Source organism: Heptranchias perlo, chromosome X (assembly GCF_035084215.1).
Source record: "Heptranchias perlo isolate sHepPer1 chromosome X, sHepPer1.hap1, whole genome shotgun sequence".
Taxonomy (NCBI): domain Eukaryota; kingdom Metazoa; phylum Chordata; class Chondrichthyes; order Hexanchiformes; family Hexanchidae; genus Heptranchias; species Heptranchias perlo.
In genome coordinates, this window is record NC_090370.1 from 23134953 (window position 1) to 23156924 (window position 21972).

Here is a 21972-nt window from a genome sequence, read left to right on the forward strand (position 1 = left end):
ATTAACCAGATGTGCCCCCTGTCCATTGCACATTATTGTTAAATATTTCACATTGACAAGATGGCACCCAGTGTCCAGTGTACATTATTATTAATTGTTTCATATTGACCAGATGTGGTCCAGCGTTCAGTGTACATTAGTATTATGTGCTACACATTGACCAGATGTGGTCTCGTGTCCAGTTTGAATTATTCTTAACTGTTTCACAGTGACCAGATGTAGCCTACTCTCTAGTTCAGATTATTAGTAAATGCTTCACCGTGACAAAATGTGGTCTCGTGTACATTATTACTGATTGCTTCACAGTGACCAGATGTGCCACAGTGTCCAGTGCACGCTATTCTTAGATGCTCCAGATTGACCAGCAGTTGGTTCAGTGTCCAGTGTATATTATTATTAAATGGTTCACATTGACCGGATATGGCCCATTTCCATTGTACATTATTATTATTAAATGCTTCACAGTGACCAGATGTGTTCCAGTGTCCAGTGGCCATTATTTTTAAATGTTCACATTGACCAGATGCTATTGGAGACATTTTTTTATTTTGTTGTATTTTAGTTAATGTGTTAATGTATTCCACTAAAAAGAAGTACGTCACAGGACAGTAGGTAGGTGATTGGCTGGTGAGTATTGCAGTTTTTTTTCTCTCTGAGTTGGGGAATTGGGTAAAATTGAATTCAAAGTTAGAAGCGTAAAATTGCTGGTAGCTCATTAAAATTAAAAAATTAACGAGAGTAACAAAAGCAAAAATAACCGTATTTAAGGCTCAATTTGTTTTTGCTTGGTTTAAGTTAATCTAATAAATTAAGGCATGGCAGGGCAGCTCAGACCCGTGCAATGCACGACCTGTGCCATGTGGGAATTCCAGGACACTTCCCGTGTCCTGGACAACCATTTGTGCAGGAAGTGTCGTCAGCTGGTGGAGCTCGACCTCCAGGTTGTGGACCTTGAGCAGCCGCTGGCGTCACGGCAGTGCATCCGCGAGCTGAGAGTTTCGTGGATTGCACGTTTCAGGAGGTGGTCACCCCGCAGATTAAGAGAGTGCAGGCAGAGAGGGACTGGTGACCGCCAGACAGACAAGAAGGACCAGGCAGGTAGTGCAGGAGTCTCCTGAGGGCATCTCACTCTCCAACCAGTATTCAGGTACTGGTGGGGGAGTGGGTTCCTCTGGGGAGTGCAGCTAGAGCCAAGTCCAAAGCACCATGGGTGGCTCAGCTGTACAGGAGGAAGGAGAAAGGTCGAGAGAGTAATAGTGATGGGGGATTCTACAGTTAGGGGAGCAGACAGGCGTTTCTGCGGCTGCAAACGTGATTCCAGGATGGTATGTTGCCTCCCGTGTGCCAGGGTCATGGATGTCACTGATTGGCTGCAGGACATTCTGAAGGTGGAGGGTGAACAGCCACAGGTCGTGCTCCATATCGGTACCAACGACATAGGTAAAAAGAGGGCTGAGGTCCTGCAAGCAGAATATAAGGAGTTAGGAAATAAGGTAAAAATAGGACCTCCAGGGTAGTAATCGCAGGATTACTCCCAGTGCCACGTGCTCGTGAGTATAGTAATAGGAGAATAGATCAGATGAATGAGTGGCTGGAGGGTTAGTGCAGGAGGGAGGTATTTAGATTCCTGAGGAATTGGGACCCATTCTGGGGAAGATGGGACCTGTACAAGCCGGACGGGTTGCACCTCAACAGATCCGGGACTAATATCCTTGCAGGGGGTTTTGCTACTGCTGTTGGGGAGGGTTTAAACTAGAGTGGCAGGGGAATGGGAACCTGAGCGGGGAGTCAAAAGAGAGGAACATTGAGAGCAGCAGGAGAGGGGAGGACCCACGGGAAACTTACAATACAAATAGTCAAATATTTTTTCAAGAACAAGTGAAAGGGAAAAGCGTGGAGCAGCAGTAATAAAGTGTGCTTTAGGCGCTACAGATAAAGTGAAAACTCGAAGGTGGAAAGTGATTAAACAAACATCAAAGCGGAAGGTCAGGCTAGGGTGTGTGGCCCAATTAAGAGTTCTATATACAAACACACGGAGCATCAGGAATAAATTAAGTGAACGACAAGCACAAATTCAAATTGGAGGGTATGACATGATAGCTATTACTGAGACATGGCTGCAGGATGGTCAGGAATGGGAACTAAATACACCAGATTAAAAGGCCGACAGGAGAGATAGGGAAAATGGAAGAGGGGAAGGAGCAGCCTCAGTGATTAGAGATGAAATCACTTCAATGATAAAGGAGGATATAACGAGAGGTCAGCAGCGAACAGTGACCTTATGGGTTAAATTGAAAAATAGGAAAGGGTCTAAGACTATAGTGGGAATTGTGTATAGGACCCCTGGCAGCAGGTCTGAAGTGGTCGATTGTATAAATGCAGAGATTAGACAAGCGTGTAAGAAAGGCATAGTGGTCTTAATGGGGGACTTCAACCTTCACATAGATTGGGAAAAGCAGACTAGCAACTGTCAGACAGGTAGTGAATTTCTTGAGTGTGTCCGGGATAGTTTTCTGCAGCAGTATGTCCAAGAGGCAACAAGGGGGCAAGATTTAGTAATGAGTAATGAACCAGATTTAGTTAACAGCTTAACTGTGCGTGAACATCTATCCAATAGCGATCATAACATGATCGAGTTCAAGGTAGTGTTTGAAATGGAAAAAAAGTGAATCAGCTGCTAAGATTCGAGACGTGGGTAAGGCCGACTTCAATGGGATGAGACAGAGACTGTCCACAGTAAACTGGGCAAATCTGTTAATGGGTAAAACGACTGATGATCGGTGGGAAATGTTTAAAGAAACATTTAACGTGATAAAGAATCGGTTTATAAACCTGAGGGGCAAGAACTCGACTTGCCAAAAAAAAACAGCCATGGACAACTAAAGAGGTAAGGGACAGTATAAAACATAAGGAAAGGGTATACAAAAAAGACAAAAAATGGCACAGATCCTGGCGAATGGGAAAGATACAAAGATGAACAAAGGGTCAAAAAACAGATAGTAAGAGCTACAAAAATAGAGCATGAAATGAAACTTGCAAGAGATATCAAAACAAAAACGAAGAACTTTTATAGTTATATTAGGAAAAAGAGGGTGGTCAGGAGCAGTGTTGGCCCCATAAAAATTGAAAGTGGGGATATTGTCATTGACAATGGGGAAATGGCGGACATGTTGAATAATTACTTTGCGTCAGTATTTACAGTTGAAAAAAGAGGATAGCAGGCCGGAAATCCCAAGAAAACTCATATTCAATCGGGGCAGGGACTCAATAAAATTAAAATAAGTAAAACAACAGTAATAAAGAAAATAATAGCACTAAAGAGTGGCAAATCCCCGGGAACAGATGGTTTCCATCCCAGGGTTTTAAAGGAAGTAGGTAAGCACATTGCAGATGCCCGAACGATAATCTTTCAAAGTTCTCTAGGTTCAGGAACTGTCCCTCGAGATTGGAAAATTGCACATGTCACTCCGCTTTTTAAGAAAGGAGAGAGAGGGAAACCAGGGAATTATAGACCAGTTCGCCTAACATCTGTTGTGGGGAAAATGCTTTAGTCTATAATTAAGGAAATGGTGACTGAACACCTCGAGAATTTTCAGTTAATCAAAGAGAGCCAGCATGGATTTGTGAAAGGTGGGCCGTGCCTGACAAACCTGATTGAATTTTTTGAAGAGGTGACTAAAGCAGTGGACAGGGGAATGTCAAGGGACGTTATTTATATGGACTTCCAGAAGGGATTTGATAAGGTCCCACACAAGAGACTGTTAGCTAAGATAGAAGCACATGGAATCGAGGGAAAAGTACGGACTTGGTTTGGAAGTTTGCTGAGCGAAAGGCGACAGAGAGTATGGATATTGGGTAGGTACACACATTGGCAGGATGTGACTAGTGTAGTCCCGCAGAGATCCTTCCTGGGGCCTCAATTATTCACAACATTTAATAACAACTTAAATGAAGGCATGGAAAGTCTCATAACTAATTTTGCTGATAATACAAAGATTGGTGGCATTGTAAGCAGTGTAGATGAAAACATAAAATTACAAAGCGATATTGATAGATTAGGTGAATGGGCAAAACTGTGGCAAATGGAGCTCAATGTAGACAAATGTGAGGTCATCCACTTTGGATCAAAAAAGGATAGAACAGGGTACTTTCTAAATGGTAAAAAGTTAAAAACAGTGGATGTCCAAAGAGATGTAGGGGTTCAGGTACATAGATCATTGAAGTGTCATGAACAGGTGCAGAAAATAACCAATAAGGCTAATGGAATGCTGGCCTTTATATCTAGAGGACTGGAGTACAAGGCGGGGCAGAAGTTATGCTGCAGCTATACAAAACACTGGTTAGACCACACCTGGAGTACTGTGAGCAGTTCTGGGCACCGCACCTTCGGATGGACATATTGGCCTTGGAGGGAGTGCAGCGTAGGTTTACGAGAATGATACCCGGACTTCAAGGATTAAGTTACGAGGAGAGATTACACAAATTGGGGTTGTATTCGCTAAAATTTAGATAGTTAAGGGGTGATATGATCGAAGTTTATAAGTCATTAAGGGGAACAGATAGGGTGGATAGAGAGAAACTATTTCCGCTGGTTGGGGATTCTAGGAGTAGGGGGCACAGTCTAAAAATTAGAGCCAGACCTTTCAGGAGTGAGATTATAAAACATTTCTACACACAAAGGGTGGTAGAAGTTTGGAACTCTCTTCCGCAAATGACAATTGATACCAGCTCAATTGCTAAATTTAAATCTGAGATTGATAGCTTTTTGGCAACCAAAGGTATTCAGGGATATGGGCCAAAGGCAGGTATGTGGAGTTAGATCACAGATCAGCCATGATCTGATCAAATGGAGGTTAAACTGACTGGCCTATAGTTGCTGGGTTTATCCTTACACCTTTTTTTGAAAAAGGGTGTAACATTTGCAATTCTCCAGTTCTCTGGCACCATCCCTGTATCCACGGATGTTTGGAAGGTTAAGGCCAGCACCTCCTTAATTTCCACCCTTACTTCCCTAAGCAACCTTAGATGCATCCCATACTATCATGAATTATCTACTTTAAGTACATCTAGCCTTTCAAGTACCTCTTTATCAATGTTTAGCCCATCCAGTATCTCAACCATATATTACTTTACTGACACTCTGGCAGCATCTTCTTCCTTGGTAAAGACAGATGCAAAGTGCACATTTAGTACCTCAGCCATCCCCTCTGCCGCCATGAGTAGATCTTCTTTATGGTCCCTAATCAGCCGCCCCCCTCCTCTTACAGCCCGTTTATTGTTTACATGTCAGATTCAATTACATGCCTGTAGATTCCCTTTTATGTTAACCGTCAGTCTATTCTCATAGTCTCTCTTTGCCCCTCTTAATTCCGCTTTCACTTCACCTCTGAACTCTTTATATTCTGCCTGGTTATCACTTGTGTTATCAAACTGACATCTATCATACGCCCCCTTTTCCGTTTCATCTTTCTCACTATCTCTTTTGTCATCCAGGGAAATCTGGCTTTAGTTGCCCGAACTTTCTGCTCATGCGAATAGGCCTAGACTGTACCCGAATCATCTCTTCCTTAAAGGCCGCCCTCAGTTCAATTGCAGTTTTGCCTGCCAATCTTTATTCCAATTTACCAGGGCCAGATCTGCTCTCTTCCCATTGAAATTGGCCCTAGAATTGAGTATTTACACTTTAGAGTGGTCCGTGTCCTTTTCCGTAGCTATTCTAATCCTTATGATGCTATGATCGCTGCTCCCTAAATGCTCCCCCAATGACACTTGCTCCACTTGGCCCGCATCAATCCCTGGAACCAAGTCGAGCAATGTCTCCTTCCTCATTGGGCCGGAAACGTACTGGAAAGTTATCCTGAATGCATTTCAAAAATTCCTCCCCCTCTGTGTCCCTTATAGTATTATTGGTATGTAGATTGCTCCCTTCTGTGAGTTACCCTGTACATGAATAAACCCCGTTTAGTTCTTTAGCCTGTTGTGAACTGTCCCTAATGTGCTTTCACATCTCACTCACACTGCGCCCTTCTGTGAATTGCTCTGTACATGAATAGACTCGTTTGATCCTTTATCCAGTTGCGAATTTTGTCCGATGCAACTAAAATTCTTCCTTATCTCAAACGATGAGGGCGGTCATGGCATCCCTCCATGCTGTCCAGCATTTAAAAAAGGAAGATTGGTGCGCCCTGCGCAAAGTGCCCGAGATTACATTAACAATCCGATGGGAAATAGGGGAAACTTTTAACATGCTTGAAAGAAAAACCGTACAAAGGTAAATAGAGCAGATTGACCTCAGCTTCTCTACCCGAGCTGCGCTGAGCTGCTAGATGTGAGTCCAGTGCAGTACTGAGCAGCAAACAATTTATGAAGGCCCGAGATACCATCCCCGACCTGTGCTGATGTTGATCTCATCCAGGGTTGTACTGAGCCTGGCACAGTTCAGGAAGGGCCCAGGTACTATCCCCGGCCTGTGCTGAGTTACAGGATGCAAGCCTCGGTAGATGGTTGGAGTACACCTGCCCCTCTGGCCCTGTGAGTGAAATCACCCTGCCATATTCTCACTGTAATTTCAAGCCTCGGGAGATGGTTGGAGTCCACCTGCCCCTCTGGTCCTGTGAGTGAAATCACCCTGCCATATTCTCACTGTAATTTCGAACTGTTTAAATGATCATCAAACCTGAGCTCTTTTGCTGTTGCTGTGTTCGTTAACCGTGAGCTTGATGGATCACTGGATACGCTTGGGTAAAACGGACAGTCTTTATTTGATAAGAACAACCCATTATCAGGCAGAACCGCTCCAGCGGACGGAGACCTCAGAAAAGGAAGGGTTAAATTCCTTTCAATAACTGCGGCGATATTATCCCCACGACTAACACGCGATGACCGTCTCATAATCAGGAATCTTACAGATTCTGTGGCCGTGTTACAGGGTGAGCATGAAACCTCAGTTTGAAGAGCTACCCCATAATTATGTCGGCTAAAAGGACACATTTATTTAATATCTGTACAGGTCAGGAGAGAAAGGAAGAGGCACAGACTGAGAGAGAACATTAAAACGAAAACAAAGGAAGTGGAAGTTGAGAGGGAAAGAAGAGCTTTCTGTGAGTGCTGAGAGGAGCAGAGAGACACAGGGAGTGTGTTAGTGGTGAGAGGAGCAGAGAGACACAGGGAATATGCGAGTTCGGGGAGGTTCAGAGAGATACAGGGAGTCTGTGATTGTTGAGAGGAGGAGAGAGACACGGGGAGTCTGTGACTGGTGGGTGAAGGAGAAAAACACAGGGAGTCTGAATGGTGAGAGGAGCAGAGAGAACCAGGGTGTCTGTGAATGGTGAGAGGAGCAAAGAGACATAGTGAATTTGTGAATGGTGAGAGCAGCAGAAAGACACACGGAGTCTGTGAGTGGTGAGAGGAGCACTGATAGAGATAGAGAGAGTCTGTGCTTGGGGCGAGGAGCACAGAGGCACAGGGAGTCTGAATGGTAAGAGGAGCAGAGAAAGGGAGAGATGGAGTAAGGGAAATCCAGCAATAGACAAAGGTATTGGGAGAATGAGATTTAGAGTGAGTAATGGTTTACTGAGTCTTAAATAAAAGGGCGTAAATAGACTCCTAGACTAGGGTATTCGTGATACCATAGCTCACCATGTTTCCGAGAATGGCACTAGCAGTCGGCTGGAGGTGCTGGGCCGCTTAATGATGGCACAGGACAACTCGTCCCACTATCTCTGTGCCACTGATGGTGACAGACCAGCAGCTCGAACACCCGAGCGAAATGATCCACATTATCACATTAATTCCAGGTACTGGCAAGATGGACCGATTGGCCTCCTTCTGTGCTGTATGCTTCCATGACTCGATGATTCTAAGAACATCCTTCACCTGTTGACTCTTCCAGTTCCTTCCAATAGAGACGGTTCTCAAAAGGTCTAACCCAGTGTGAGGTCACTATGCTCCGAAATCTGCACACTGAAAATTGAACCTTGCCAGTGGAGAAGACTTCCCTGGAAGTCATGCTGACCGGGGAGACTTGAAGTTTGGCCAGACACAACCCAACGAAGACATCTTCCAGTTTGAGGAATGGAACATCCCTCGAAATGTTCCAGATCGCTCCCGCCAAGTCACCAGAAAAGACATAACCGGTCCCAGAGCAAAATGGCGGATACTTTGGATCAGGATATTCCTCCTCACTAACGTAAAATTTGCTATTTTTATCCCTTATTGGGCCCCAATTAGAGAAGACAACTCCACTGAAGAAATTGTGCATATCCTTCGCCGACAGGAGCTGGGTCAGGTAATTGGTGTTCACAAACATATCTGAGTCTGTCTTCATGACGAAAACCGCTGAAGAGCAGAATCGATGAATCCATTCCATCCCCATTAACACTTTGAGCGTCAGGTTGTAATAGGTGTCGGTGAAATTGCTCTGAATTATATCCTTGTTGAGTTGATTTTCTCTCTCGATATCTGACTGGTGGGCTCCATCGTAACCCAGGAGGAAATATGTGCAAATCCGTCTCTCCCCAATCCGTCTGTCTTTGCCCCAGGTCTCCCGGATGGCAGCCCGTTCCTCCAGCTGCTCATGTCTCGTGGTCACCAGTATGCACAAAAATGGAGGGTCGGTGTGGCACCGGGAGTCAGGAATCGCCAGGAAACCATTGCGTTGGCCTGAGGTGAATTGTGCATCCTTCCGAATGAAACGTTGGGAAAGATATACTCCAATTATCAAACTGTAAACCAGAATGAGTAGAGCAGATAGAGAGCAGAGCAGGAACAGGAGGTATCTTACCTTCCTGGGAGTCATCTGCAAAAAAAAGGGCATCAAAATATGAATGGCCAATGTACACAATTGATCAGGAAAACTACTGAATTCAAACAAGAATGTAGTTGAGGAAAATAAAGCAAATAAAACTAAGGGCGATACAGAGTAAAGCTCCCTCTACACAGTCCCATCAAACCCTCCCAGGACAGGTACAGCACGGGTCAGATAAAGAATAAAGCTCCCTCTACACTGTCCCATCAAACACTCCCAGGACAGGTACAGCACGGGTCAGATAAAGAATAAAGCTCCCTCGACACTGTCCCATCAAACACTCCCAGGGAAGGTACAGCACAGGTTAGATACAGAGTAAAGCTCCCTCTACACTGTCCCATCAAACACTCCCAGGGCAGGTACAGCACAGGTTAGATACAGAGTAAAGCTCCCTCTGCACTGTCCCATCAAACACTGCTAGGGCAGGTACAGCACAGGTACAGAGTAAAGCTCCCTCCACACTGTCCCATCAAACACTCCCAGGGCAGGGACAGCACAGGTACAGAGTAAAGCCCACAATTCGTGTTTTATGTCACTTCCCCCAAAACTCTTCCAGTCCAGCTTCGATCTTGCGCTGTGAATCTTGCATTTACATCCTGGTATCATGTTTGCGATTGAAAGCTCAGAAATGCAAGGTCACAAAATTTTGAGAACAGGGCGGGTGATCCCTGAAAATACAGAATGACCTGCAGCCTGAATCCTACCTGCTCTGTGTTACCCGCGCTGTCAGCTCAACATTTACTCTAACAAAACCCTTCATATTTTGTACATCTCCATTAAATATTCACTTCGCCTTCTCTGCTCGAAGGAGAACAACCCCAGCTTCTCCAGTCTCTCCACGTAACTGGAGTCCCTCATCACTGGTTCCATTCTCGTCAATCTCCTCTGTACCCTCTCACCACATCTGCCTCTAGCCCATCCGTCTGTCACCCATCCAACTGTCCCCCATCCGTCACTCTGCACAAGATGAGAGCTTTTCGTGTTGGGGGTAATATATTGGCATGGGTAGAGGTTTGGCTGAATAACAGAAATCAAAGAGTCGTGAAAAAGGGTCATTTTCAAAATGGCAATCTGTAACATGTGGGGTACCGCAGGGATCAGTGCTATGGCCTCAACTATTTACAATATATATAAATGACTTGGATGAAGGAACAGAGTGTTTTGTGGGAACATTTGCTGATGATACGAAGATAGGTGGAAAAGCAAGTTTCGATGAGGTCACAAAGTGTCTGCAAAGGGATATTGACAGGTTAAGCAAATGGGCAAAAAATTGGCAGATGGAATATAATGTGGGAAAATGTGAAGTCATCCACTTTGGGAGGAAAAATAAAAAAGCAAAACATTATTGGAATGCAAAAATACTACATTTTACAGAGGGATCAGGGTGTCCTCGTAGATGAAACACAAAAAGTCAACATACAGTTGCAGCAGGTAATCCAGAAGGCAAACGGAATATTGGCCTTTATTTCTAGGGGGATGGAGTATAAAAGCAGGGAAGTCATGCTACAACTGTACAGGGTGCTAGTGAGACCACACCTGGAGTATTGCGTACAGTTCTGGTGCCCTTGTTTAAGGTAGGACATACTTGCATTGGAAGCAGTTCAGAGAAGGTTCACTCGGTTGATTCCGGGTATGGAAGGGTTGTCTTATGAGGAAAGATTGAATACGTTGGGTCTACACGCATTGGAGTTTAGAAGAATGAGAAAATATCTTATTGAAACATACAAGATTCTGAGGGGACTCGATAGGGTAGATGCTGAGAGGATGTTACCCCTCATGGGGGGATCTAAAACTAGGGGGCAAAGTCTCAGAATAAGGGGTCGCCCGTTTAAGATGGAAATGAAGTGGAATTTCTTCTCCCAGAGGGTCTTCAATCTTTGGAATTCTTTACCCATAAAAACTGTGGAGGCTGAGTCATTGAACACATTCAAGGCTGAGTTAGAACAAAGTTTTGATCAGCAAAAGAGTCAAAGGATCTGGGGAAAGGGCGGGAAAGTGGAGGTGAGTTAAAAATCAGATCAGCCATGATCTCACTAAATGGTGGAGCAGGCTCGAGGGACCGAATGGCCTGCTCCTATTCCTATCTCTTCTGGTCTTATGGTCTCCCCATCTGTCTCTCTCCATCCGTCCCTCCCCATCCATCTCACCACAATCCGTCTCACCCCAATCCATCTCCCCCATCCACATCTCCCCCATCTATCTCTCCTCATCCATCTCTCCCCATCCGCATCTCCCCCATCGATCTCACCACAATCCATCTCTCCCCATCCATCTCTCCCCATCGGTCTCTCCCCATCGGTCTCTCCCCATCGGTCTCTCCCCATCGGCCACTCCCCATCCACCTCTCCCCCATCGATCCCACCACCATCCGTCTTTCCCCATCCGTCTCTCCCCATCCGTCTTTCCCCATCCGTCTCTCCCCATCCGCCTCTCCCCATCCGTCTACCCCCATCCGTCTACCCCCACCCGTCTACCCCCACCCGTCTACCCCCACCCATCTCTCCCCCATCCATCTCTCTCCATCTGGCTCTCCCCCATCCGTCTCTCTCAATCCGTTTCTCCCCATCCGTCAAACATCCATCCGCATCACTCCATCCATCTTTCCCCATCTTTCTTTTCCAATAAGTCTCTCCCTCATCCGTCTCTCCCATTCCTCTCTCCCCATCCGTCTCTCCCCATCCGTCTCTCCCCATCCGTCTCTCCCCATCCGTCTCTCCCCCTACGTCTCTCTCCATCTGTCTCTCCCCATCCATCTCTCACTCAACCGCCTCTCCCCATCCACCTCTCCTCACCCATCTCTCCCCATCCATCTCTCCACCATCCATCTCTCCACCATCCATCTCTCCACCATCCATCTCTCCACCATCCATCTCTCCACCATCCATCTCTCCCCCATCTGTCTCTATCCGTCTTTCGCATCCATCCTTCCCCATCCATCTCTCCCCATCTGTCTCTCCTCATCCATCTATCCCCATCCGTCTCTTACCATCCGTCTCTCTCCATTTGCCACTCCCCATCCTCCTCTCCACATCCATCTCACCCCCATCTGTCTCTCCCCCCAAACATCTCACCCACACCTGTCTCAACTCCATCCATCTCTCCAATTAATCTCTCCCACCCATCGCTTCCCATCCACATCTCCCCGTCTATCTATCCCCCATCCGTCTCTCCCCATCCGTCTCTCACCAATCCGTCTCTCCCCCATCCACTTTCCACTTTTTTGCCCGCCTGAGCGGTCCATTAATATCTTCCTGCAGTCCACAGCTTTCCTCCTCACTATCAACCACACGGCCGATTTTTGTATCATCTGCAAACTTCTTAATCATGCCCCTACATTTAAGTCCAAACCATTAATATACATCACAAAAAGCAAGGGGCCCACTACTAAGCCCTGCGGAACCCCACAGGAAACAGCCTTCCAGTCACAAAAACACCCATCGACCATTACCCTTTGCTTCCTGCCACTGAGCCAATTTTGGATCCAACTTGCCACTTGGATCCCATGGGATTGTACTTTTTTGACCAGTCTGCCATGCGGGACCTTGTCAAAAGCCTTGCTAAAATCCATGTAGACTACATCATATGCACTACCCCCATCGAACCTCCTTGTTACCTCCTCAAAAAATTCAATCAAGTTCGTCAGACACGACCTTCCCTTAACAAATCCCTGCTGACTGTCCTTGATTATTCCGTGTCTTTCCAAGTGACGGTTTATCCTGTCGCTCAGATTGTTCAAATAATTTGCCCACCATCGAGGTTAGAATGACTGACCTGTAATTACTCGGTCTACCCCTCGCTCCATTTTTAAACAATGGTACAACGTTAGCATTCCTCCTATCCTCTGGCACATGCCTGTATCCAGTGAGGATTGGTAAATGGTGGTCAGAGCATCCGCTATTTCCTCCCTTGATTCTTTTAACAGCCTGTGACCCATTTTATCTGGCCCTGGTGATTTATCTACATTCAAAGATGTTAATCCCCTTAATACTTCCTCTCTCACTTAGCTTATCCCATCCAATATTTCACACTCCTCCTCCTTAACTGAAATGCCTGCATCGACCCCCTCCTTTGAGAAGACAGACGCAAAGTATTCATTAAGAACCTTAGCCACATCTTCCGCCTCCACAGATAGGTTACCTTTTCGGTGTCGAATAGGCCCCACTCTCCTTAGTTATCCTCTTGCTCTTAATGTATTTATAGAACATCTTTGGGTTTTCCTTGATTTTACTTGACAATATTTTTTCATGCCCTCTTTGCTTTCCTAATTTCCTTTTTAATTTCAGCCCTGCACTTTTTATACGCCTCTCGACTTTCTGTGGTATATAGTTCTCGGTGTCTGACATAATCTTTCCCTTTCTGTCTTACCTTGTATGCTCCTTGACATCGAGGTGGCTCTAGATTTGGCAGCCTCACCCTTTTTCTTTGTGGGAACGTGTTTACCTTGCACCCCTTGAATGCCTCCCACTGCTCTGACAATGATTTACAATTGCTGCCAATAGCTGCTTCCAGTCCACTTTTGCTCAATCATTTCTTGGCTTAGTAAAATTGGCCTTTCCCCAATTGAGAACTTTTATTCCTGGTCTATCTTTGTCCTTTCCCATAACTATGCAAAAACTAACTGAACTATGATCACTACCACTGATACTCCTTCCAGATGCCCAGCCTCATTTCCTAAAATTAAATCCAGAACTGCCCAGTACACAGTGTCTCTCTCTGTCTTTCTCTCTCGGTGTCTCCATCTTTCCTTCTCTTTCTCTCTCTCTGACTATCATTTTATCTGGCTCGTTCTCTCTCTCTCACTGTCTCACTACCTGTTTCTCTCTCTCTGCCTCTCACTCGATTTCTCTCTCTCTGCCTCTTTCTGCCTCTTTGTCACTCCCTGTTTCCCTCCGCCTCTCTGTCTCTCTCTTTGCCCTTCTCTCTCTCTCTATCGCCCGCTCTTCCTCTCCCTCTATCTTCCTTTCTCTCCCCCTCTCTCTGTCTCTTTCTCCCTGTCATTCTCCATCTCGCTCTCTGCGTATCTATCTCTCCCTCTCTTCCTCTCTCTCTGTCTCTCTCGCTCTGTCCCTCTCTGCATTCCTGCTACTCCGTGTTTCTCTGTTTCTCTCTGCCTCTCTGTTTCTTTCTGCCCCTCTTCTCCCTGTCTTTCTCTGTCCCTCTACATGTCTATGTGCGTCTCTCTGTCTCTCTCTCTCGCTCTCTCTCTCTCTCTCTGCCTCCAGCTCTCTGTTTCTTTGTCTTTATGCCTCGCGCTGCCTTTCTGTCTCCATATTCCTCTGTCTCTCTGTCTCGTTGACTCTCTGTCTGGCTCTCTATATCTTGCTGCCCCTCTCTCTGTACGCCGCAGGCTCTTTCTGACTCTTTGTTTCTCTCTCTGTCTCTCGCTCTCTGTCTCTCGCTCTCTGTCACTCCCCCGGTCTCTCTCACCCTATCCCTCGATCTCTGTCTCCAGCTCGGTGTCTTCCTCTCTACCACTCTCAATTTTTGTTTCTGTTGATCATTACAGATGTGTTCCCTAACATATAGGAACATAGGAACAGGAGTAGGCCATTCAGCCCCTCGTGCCTGCTCCGCCATTTGATAAGATCACGGCTGATCTGTGATCTAACTCCATATACCCGCCTTTGGCCCATATCCCTTAATACCTTTGGTTGCCAAAAAGCTATCTATCTCACATTTAAATTTAGCAATTGAGCTAGTATCAATTGCCGTTTGCGGAAGAGAGTTCCAAACTTCTACCACCCTTTGTGTGTAGAAATGTTTTCTAATCTCGCTCCTGAAAGGTCTGGCTCTAATTTTTAGACTGTGCCCCCTACTCCTAGAATCCCCAACCAGCGGAAATAGTTTCTCTCTATCCACCCTATCTGTTCCCCTTAATATCTTATAAACTTCGATCAGATCACCTCTTAACCTTCTAAACTCTAAAGAATACAACCCCAATTTGTGTAATCTCTCCTCGTAACTTAACCCTTGAAGTCCGGGTATCATTCTAGCAAACCTACGCTGCACTCCCTCCAAGGCCAATATGTCCTTCCGAAGGTGCGGTGCCCAGAACTGCTCACAATACTCCAGGTGCGGTCTAACCAGTGTTTTGTATCGCTGCAGCATAACTTCTGCCCCCTTGTACTCTAATCCTCTAGATATAAAGGCCAGCATTCCATTAGCCTTATTGATTATTTTCTGCACCTGTTCATGACACTTCAATGATCCATGTACCTGAACCCCGAAGTCCCTTTGGACATCCACTGTTTTTAACTTTTTACCATTTAGAAATTACCCTGTTCTATACTTTTTTGATCCAAAGTGGATGACCTCACATTTGTCTACATTGAATTCCATTTGCCACAGTTTTGCCCATTCACCTAATCTATCAATATCGCTTTGTAATTTTATGTTTTCATCTACACTGCTTACAATGCCGCCAATCGTTGTGTCATCGGCAAAATTAGATATGTGACTTTCCATGCCTTCATCTAAGTCGTTAATAAATATTGTGAATAATTGAGGCCCCAAGACAGATCCCTGTGGGACTCCACAAGTCACATCCTGCCAATGTGAGTACCTACCCGTTATCCCTACTCTCTGTCACCTTTCGCTCACCCAACTTCCTAACCAAGTCTGTACTTTTCCCTCGATTCCATGGGCTTCTATCTTAGCTAACAGTCTCTTATGTGGGACCTTATCAAATGCCTTCTGGAAGTCCATATAAATAACATCCATTGACATTCCCCTGTCCACTACTTCAGTCACCTCTTCAAAAAATTCAATCAGGTTTGTCAGGCACGACCTACTTTTCACAATTCCATGCTGGCTCTCTCTGATTAACTGAAAATTCTCGAGGTGTTCAGTCACCATTTCCTTAATTATAGACTCCAGCATTTTCCCCACAACAGATGTTAGTCTAACTGGTCTATAATTCCATGGTTTCCCTCTCTCTCCTTTCTTAAAAAGCGGAGTGATATGTGCAATTTTCCAATCTGGAGGGACAGTTCCTGAATCTAGAGAACTTTGAAAGATTATAGTTAGGGCATCTGCAATGTGCTTACCTACTTCCTTTAAAACCCTGGGATGGAAATCATCTGGTCCTGGGGTTTTTTCACTCTTTAGTGCTATTATTTTCTTCATTACTGTTGCTTTACTTATGTTAATTTTATCGAGTCCCTGTCCCCGATTCAATATTAGTTTTCTTGGGATTTCCGGCATGCTATCCTATTTATTTGCTGTAAATACTGACGCAAAGTAATCGTTCAACATGTCCGCTATTTCCCCATTGTCAATGACAATATCCTCACTTTCAGTTTTTAAGGGGCCAACACTGCTCCTGACCACCCTCTATTTCCTAATATAACTATAAAATCTCTTCGTATTGGTTTTGATATCCCTTGCAAGTTTCATTTCATGCTCTCTTTTTGTAGCTCTTACTCTCTGTTTTGTGACCCTTTGTTGATCTTTATATCTTTGCCATTCGTCAGGATCTGTGCCATTTTTTGCCCTTTTGTATGCCCTTTCCTTATGTTTTATACTGTCCCTTACCTCTTTAGTTGTCCATGGCTGCTTTTTTTTGGCAAGTAGAGTTCTTGCCCCTCAGGGGTATAAACCGATTATGTATCACGTTAAATGTTTCTTTAAACATTTTCCACTGATCATCAGTCGTTTTACCCATTAACAGATTTGCCCAGTTTACTGTGGACAGTCTCTGTGTCATCCCATTGAAGTCGGCCTTGCCCAAGTCTGAAATCTTCGCAGCTGATTCACTTTTCTCCCTTTCAAACACCACATTGAACTCGATCATGTTATGATCACTATTTGATGGATTTTCACGCACAGTTTAGCCGTTAACTAAATCTGGTTCATTACTCATTACTAAATCTAGTATGGCTTGCCCCCTTGTTGCCTTTAGGACATATTGCTGTAGAAAACTATCCCGGACACACTACCTTTCTGACAGTTGCTAGTCTGCTTTTCCCAATCTATGTGAAGGTTAACGTCCCCCATTAAAACCACTATGCCTTTCTGACACACTTTTCTAATCTCTGCATTTATACAATCTAGCACTTCAGATCTGCTGCCAGGGCTCCGAAATACAACTCCCACTATAGTCTTGGATCCTTTCCTATTTCTCAATTCAACCCATAAGGTCTCTGTTGGCTGCTTACCTCTCGTTATATCCCCCTTTATCATTGAAGTGATTTCATTTCTAATCATTAAGGCTACTCCTCCCCCTCTTCCATTTTCCCCATCTCTCCTGTAGACTTTATAACCTGGCATGTTTTGTTCCCAATCCTGACCATCCTGCAGCCATATCTCAGTAATAGCTATCATGTTATACCCTCCAATTTGAATTTGAACCTGTAGTTCATTTAATTTATTCCTTATACTCCGTGCATTTGTATATAAAACTCTTAGTTGGGCCCACACCCGAGCCTGACCTTCAGCTTCGATGCTGGGTTAATCGCCTCACGACTTCTAGTTTTTATTTTATCTGTCATGCCTAAAGTACACTTTCTTTCCGCTGCTCCACGCTTTTCCCTTTCACTTGTTCTTGAACAATTGTTTGTACGATTTGTATTGTAAATTTCCCCTGGGACTTCCCATCTCTTGCTGCTCTCAACTTTATTCCCTTCTGACTCCCCGCTCAGGTTCCCATCCCCCTGCCACTCTAGTTTAAACCTTCCCCAACAGCACTCGCAAACACCCCCGCGAGGACATTTGTCCCCGTCCTGCTCGGGTGTAACCCGTCCCGCTTGTACAGGTCCCACCTTCCCCAGAACCGGTCCCAATGTCCTAGGAATATAAATCCCTACCTCCTACACCATCCCTGCAGCCATGCATTCATCCTGTCTATTCTCCTGTTCCTATACTCACTAGCACGTGGCACTGGTAGTAATCCTGAGATCACGACCTTTGAAGTCCTGCTTTTTAATTTATCTCCTAACTCCTTAAATTCACCTTTGCAGGACCTCATCCCTTTTTTTTACCAATGTCGTTGGTACCAATATGGACCACGACTACTGGCTGGTCACCCTCCTCCTCCAGAATGCCCTGCAGCCGCTCCGTGACATCCTTGACCCGAACACCAGGGAGGCAACAGGTAATCTGGTGCATCACTAATTTTAAATAAAAAGTAACAAGTCAAATTGCCAGCAGGTATGAGGGTCCCAGCACTAATCTTTATATAAAATCTTTATTTAAGATCTTAATACAGGCATCCTACCTGTTGGTAATTTCAGTAGTTACTTTTTTATGCAAAGGTTAGTGATGGTGAGAATCCCTACATGGTCAGTTTTCGGTAAAATATTAAAATGCCTATGTGGCAAAGAAGCAGAATGCAAAATGGTTAGAAAGGGTTAATTAGTTAGTAACTGAGATTGATACAAGTGGCCTGGCCCTCCTGCTGGGCCATATGTTTGCTTAGTCAGCAGGCCTGCATTGTCTTATCAATGATAGGTCTTTGATGTGAGTCAAGGACTGGTCTGAATGTCTCCATGTTTATGGCAGATCAATATAGGGAACGAGCTTAGCCAAAGTTGAAAGACATTCCAGGTTGGGAGATAAGGAACAGAAGGGACAGGGAAGAACATTCTAAGTTGGAAAGTGAGGAAGTTATCCCCTTTGATGTCTAACAGCAGCATGATCAGCACATGACGATTTATGATTGGTCGAAAAAAATGTAACCTCGCATGGCAACCTATGCCCGGCTTATGATTGGTGTTGACCCTCGTTAAGTATGTTCCAACCCTATTCATCTGTATAAAAACATGTGGATTTCTGTATGTTTTTGTTCTTGCTCTGCCAGCATAGAGGGACTCTATCAGGAGTCCAAATCAATGCTGCAGACTAAGAACCCTGCTATTAAAGTTGTGCTGAATTTTAAAATGTATTCGACTTCAGTTATTACTGAACCAGACTGAGGGGAAAGAATCCGGATCGTCAATGGGACCCTCCTACTTGTTGGTAATTTCAGTAGTTTCTTTTTTCTTTTATAAAGAATAGTGGTGGACACTACTACCTGGTGGTAATTTCAGTGGTTTCTTTTTGTATAAAGATTAATGATGGACTCTCCTACCTGTTGGTAATTTGAGTTGTTACTTTTTATATAAAGATTAGTGATGGACCGTCCTACCTGTTGGTAATTTGAGTTGTTACTTTTTGTATAAAGATTAATGATGGACCCTCCTACCTGTTGGTAATTTGAGTTGTTACTTTTTATATAAAGATTAGTGATGGACCCACCTACCTGTTGGTAATTTGAGTTGTTACTTTTTGTATAAAGATTAATGATGGACCCTCCTACCTGTTGGTAATTTGAGTTGTTACTTTTTATATAAAGATTAGTGATGGACCCACCTACCTGTTGGTAATTTCAGTAGTTGCTTTTTTTTTTAAACATTTGTGATGGGGCCTCCCGCCTGTCGGTAATTTTAGCAGTTACTTTTTGTATAAATATTATTGCGGGACCCTCCTACCTGTTGGTAATTTCACTTGTTACATTTATATAAAGATTAGTGATGGACTGTCCTACCTGTTGGTAATTTCAGGATTTACTTTTTATATAAAGATTAGTGATGGGGCCTCCTGCCTGTTGGTAATTTCAGTAGTTTCTTTTTCTTTTATAAAGAATAGTGATGGAAATGACTGCCTGGTGGTAATTTCAGCAGTTACTTTTCATGTAAAGATTTGTGATGGACCCTCCTACCTGTTAGTAATTTCAGAAGTTACTTTTTTATCGAAAGATGAGTGCTTGGACCCTCATACTTACTGGTAATTTGATTTGTTTCTTTTTGTATAGCGATTAGTGATGGACCCTCCTGCCTTTTGGTAATTCCAGTATTTACTTTTTATATAAAGATTTGTGACGGACACTTCTGCCTGTTCGTAATTTCAGCAGTTACTTTTTATATAAAGATTACTGCTGGGCATCTCATACCTGCTGGCAATTTGACTTGTTACTTTTTATTTAAAATTAGTGATGCACCATATTACCTGTTTGTAATTTCAGTTTTAGTCATGGCCCCTCCTTCCTGTTGATAATTTGAGTTGTTACTTTTTTTCTGTAATGATCAGTGATGGGGCCTGCTGCCTGGTGATAATTTGAGTTGTTACTTTTTATATCAAGATGAGTGGTGGACCGTCCAACCTGTTGGTAATATCTATCGTGACTTCGAATATAAAGATTAGTGATGGGCCCTCTTACCTGTTGGTAATTTCAGTGGTTACATTTTATCTAATGATTCGTGATGGGCCCTCCTTCCTGATGGTAAGTTCAGTATTTCCTTTTTATATAAAGATTAGTGACTGACCCTCCTACCTGTTGGTAATTTCAGTAGTTACTTTTTATACAAAGATTAGTGCGAGGGCCCTGCTAGTTTGTTGATGTTTCTCCATCTCTGTCATGGAACCATTTATTCATAATGACGTCCTCTCTCCTCAAAATGTTATAACCAGGAACATTTCGTTGTTTTCTGTGAAAACCCAAGCCCTATTTTCCAGATACTTGATCACATCTCTCATGATTCTGACTTTCCAAACGTGTTTGGAATGATTTGTAGATTCACAGACATAACACACAATCTGAACTCAAATTCATTGCAATGTTGACCCTTTCTCGTTTTTCATTTTTAATATCAAGTTACTTCTTCAAAACTTCCTTCCGTTTTCCTGCTAATAAATTTTGACTATTTCATAAATCTTCTGTTCCTCAACTCAAATTATCAGTGCTGGGGCCCTCCTACCTATTGATATTAAAAGTAACTACTCAAATTACCATGATTAGCGATCAGGAACCACGTATCTGAGTGAAAGATGGTTTCCGCCCTGAACCGGTTTCCCTTTAAAACATTCCTGAAGTTTGTTTCTCTCGAAAGGTCGCGGCCTTTCTTTAGTTGAGCCAGTTTAACAAATAACACCCTCGCGAACATATTTCAGCAAAAACAGAAGTCCCTGCTCCATTCTCCCACCTAATTCAATTAAACTAATTAATTATAATTAATCAGGAACAAGTTTTGACTCCGATTTTGCTCCTATCCTTTGATTGGATCGCTTTCAGTCCGGCCTCAGGTTTCCAGAGGCTGATTTGCCAGGTGCCCGGCAGATAGCGATAATCGGCCATTGCAAATGTGTTCACCCTTCACTGAGCTGAACTGTGTGTTCGATCAGTCTTTGATCAGTTAAATACAAGTGTAGCAGGCGCCATACGGTTCAGTGAGTAAAAAGAGCCAGTTTCACAGTTAAAAATAAATGCATATCGAGTGAGAAAGGCCAGTTTCCCACCCCTGTTTACTGAATATCAAATTCTAACATGGGGAGGAGACACCGCTGGACGAGGATGGTGTAAATCTCCTGAATTCGTGTTCCTGCTTTCTGTTCTGTAACCGCTTTAAAATGTGTCTGTGGGTAGATTGGTGGGGTCCATGAAGGGATAAGCCCTGAAATTCCCGGTGTAAAATAGCCGGCCTTCAGTCAATGTCTGAGCGAACAATTAGTAAATTGTTCCATCCGCGAAGAATAGAGAGTTCCCTACGCCGGGGAGCGTATCTGATCGCGGGAAATCGGCTTTAGAAAAGAGGAAGAGGCTGAAAAAGTTCAATAAAAAATTGACACGACATTAACCTTACCTTGATCCCGCAAGGATTTTCCGTCTCTCAATGTCCGTGTAGATTTTACAAATAATATCCTTGTTATTTCATTACAACCAATCAAGAACAAGTTCCTTGGTTTATTTTAGCAGTTCACAACTTGTGAATTTGATCTGATCCTTGTTATGTGAGATTCAGAGCTCCGCCCACTGTGAAAGCTGCTGCCAGACATCAGGATGGATTTCAACGCAAACATTCCTCATTTGTTTCAGAACAGGGAGCGGCCTTTCTGATGGAATCAAATCGAACCGGGTTGACAATTCGCTGCCACGTCAATTGTGAACAAAGTCAGTTGTAAATTTTACTTTTTCTCTTCTTGTTACAGGGAAGTTCAGTCGAGCAGATACTTGGTTCGAAATAAATTGTTACATTTGCATCAGGAACATTGTTTGCTAAAAGTCCCATCGATTTTCTGATGTTTGCGTTTTCAACCCGGTGGCCAAGAGCCAGTGTTTCGTCAGTGAGCTGCAGAGAGGCTGTTTCTGTAAGTGAGGACATTAACCATTTAACCACCGAATTAAGCTACCGCTG

The 21972-nt window shown here is 44.0% G+C and overlaps 1 protein-coding gene across 2 annotated transcripts; it reads right to left on the bottom strand.

The window, feature by feature from the left end:
• Nucleotides 1-1161: 1161 nt before the first annotated feature.
• Nucleotides 1162-21512, bottom strand: LOC137307065 (beta-1,3-galactosyltransferase 5-like). Of its 2 annotated transcripts, XR_010959015.1 has the most exons (3): nucleotides 21421-21512; nucleotides 7639-8797; nucleotides 1162-1460 (listed from the first exon to the last, which is right to left on the bottom strand). XR_010959015.1 is itself a non-coding variant. In XM_067976406.1 (2 exons), exon 2 carries the CDS (start codon nucleotides 8795-8797, stop codon nucleotides 7859-7861), a length of 939 nt encoding a protein of 312 aa, XP_067832507.1. In that variant the 5' UTR covers nucleotides 21421-21512; the 3' UTR covers nucleotides 6738-7858. The 2 variants fall into 2 exon arrangements, 1 of the variants encoding a protein (XP_067832507.1); XM_067976406.1 differs by lacking the exon at nucleotides 1162-1460 and having other exon boundaries at nucleotides 6738-8797.
• Nucleotides 21513-21972: the final 460 nt, after the last annotated feature.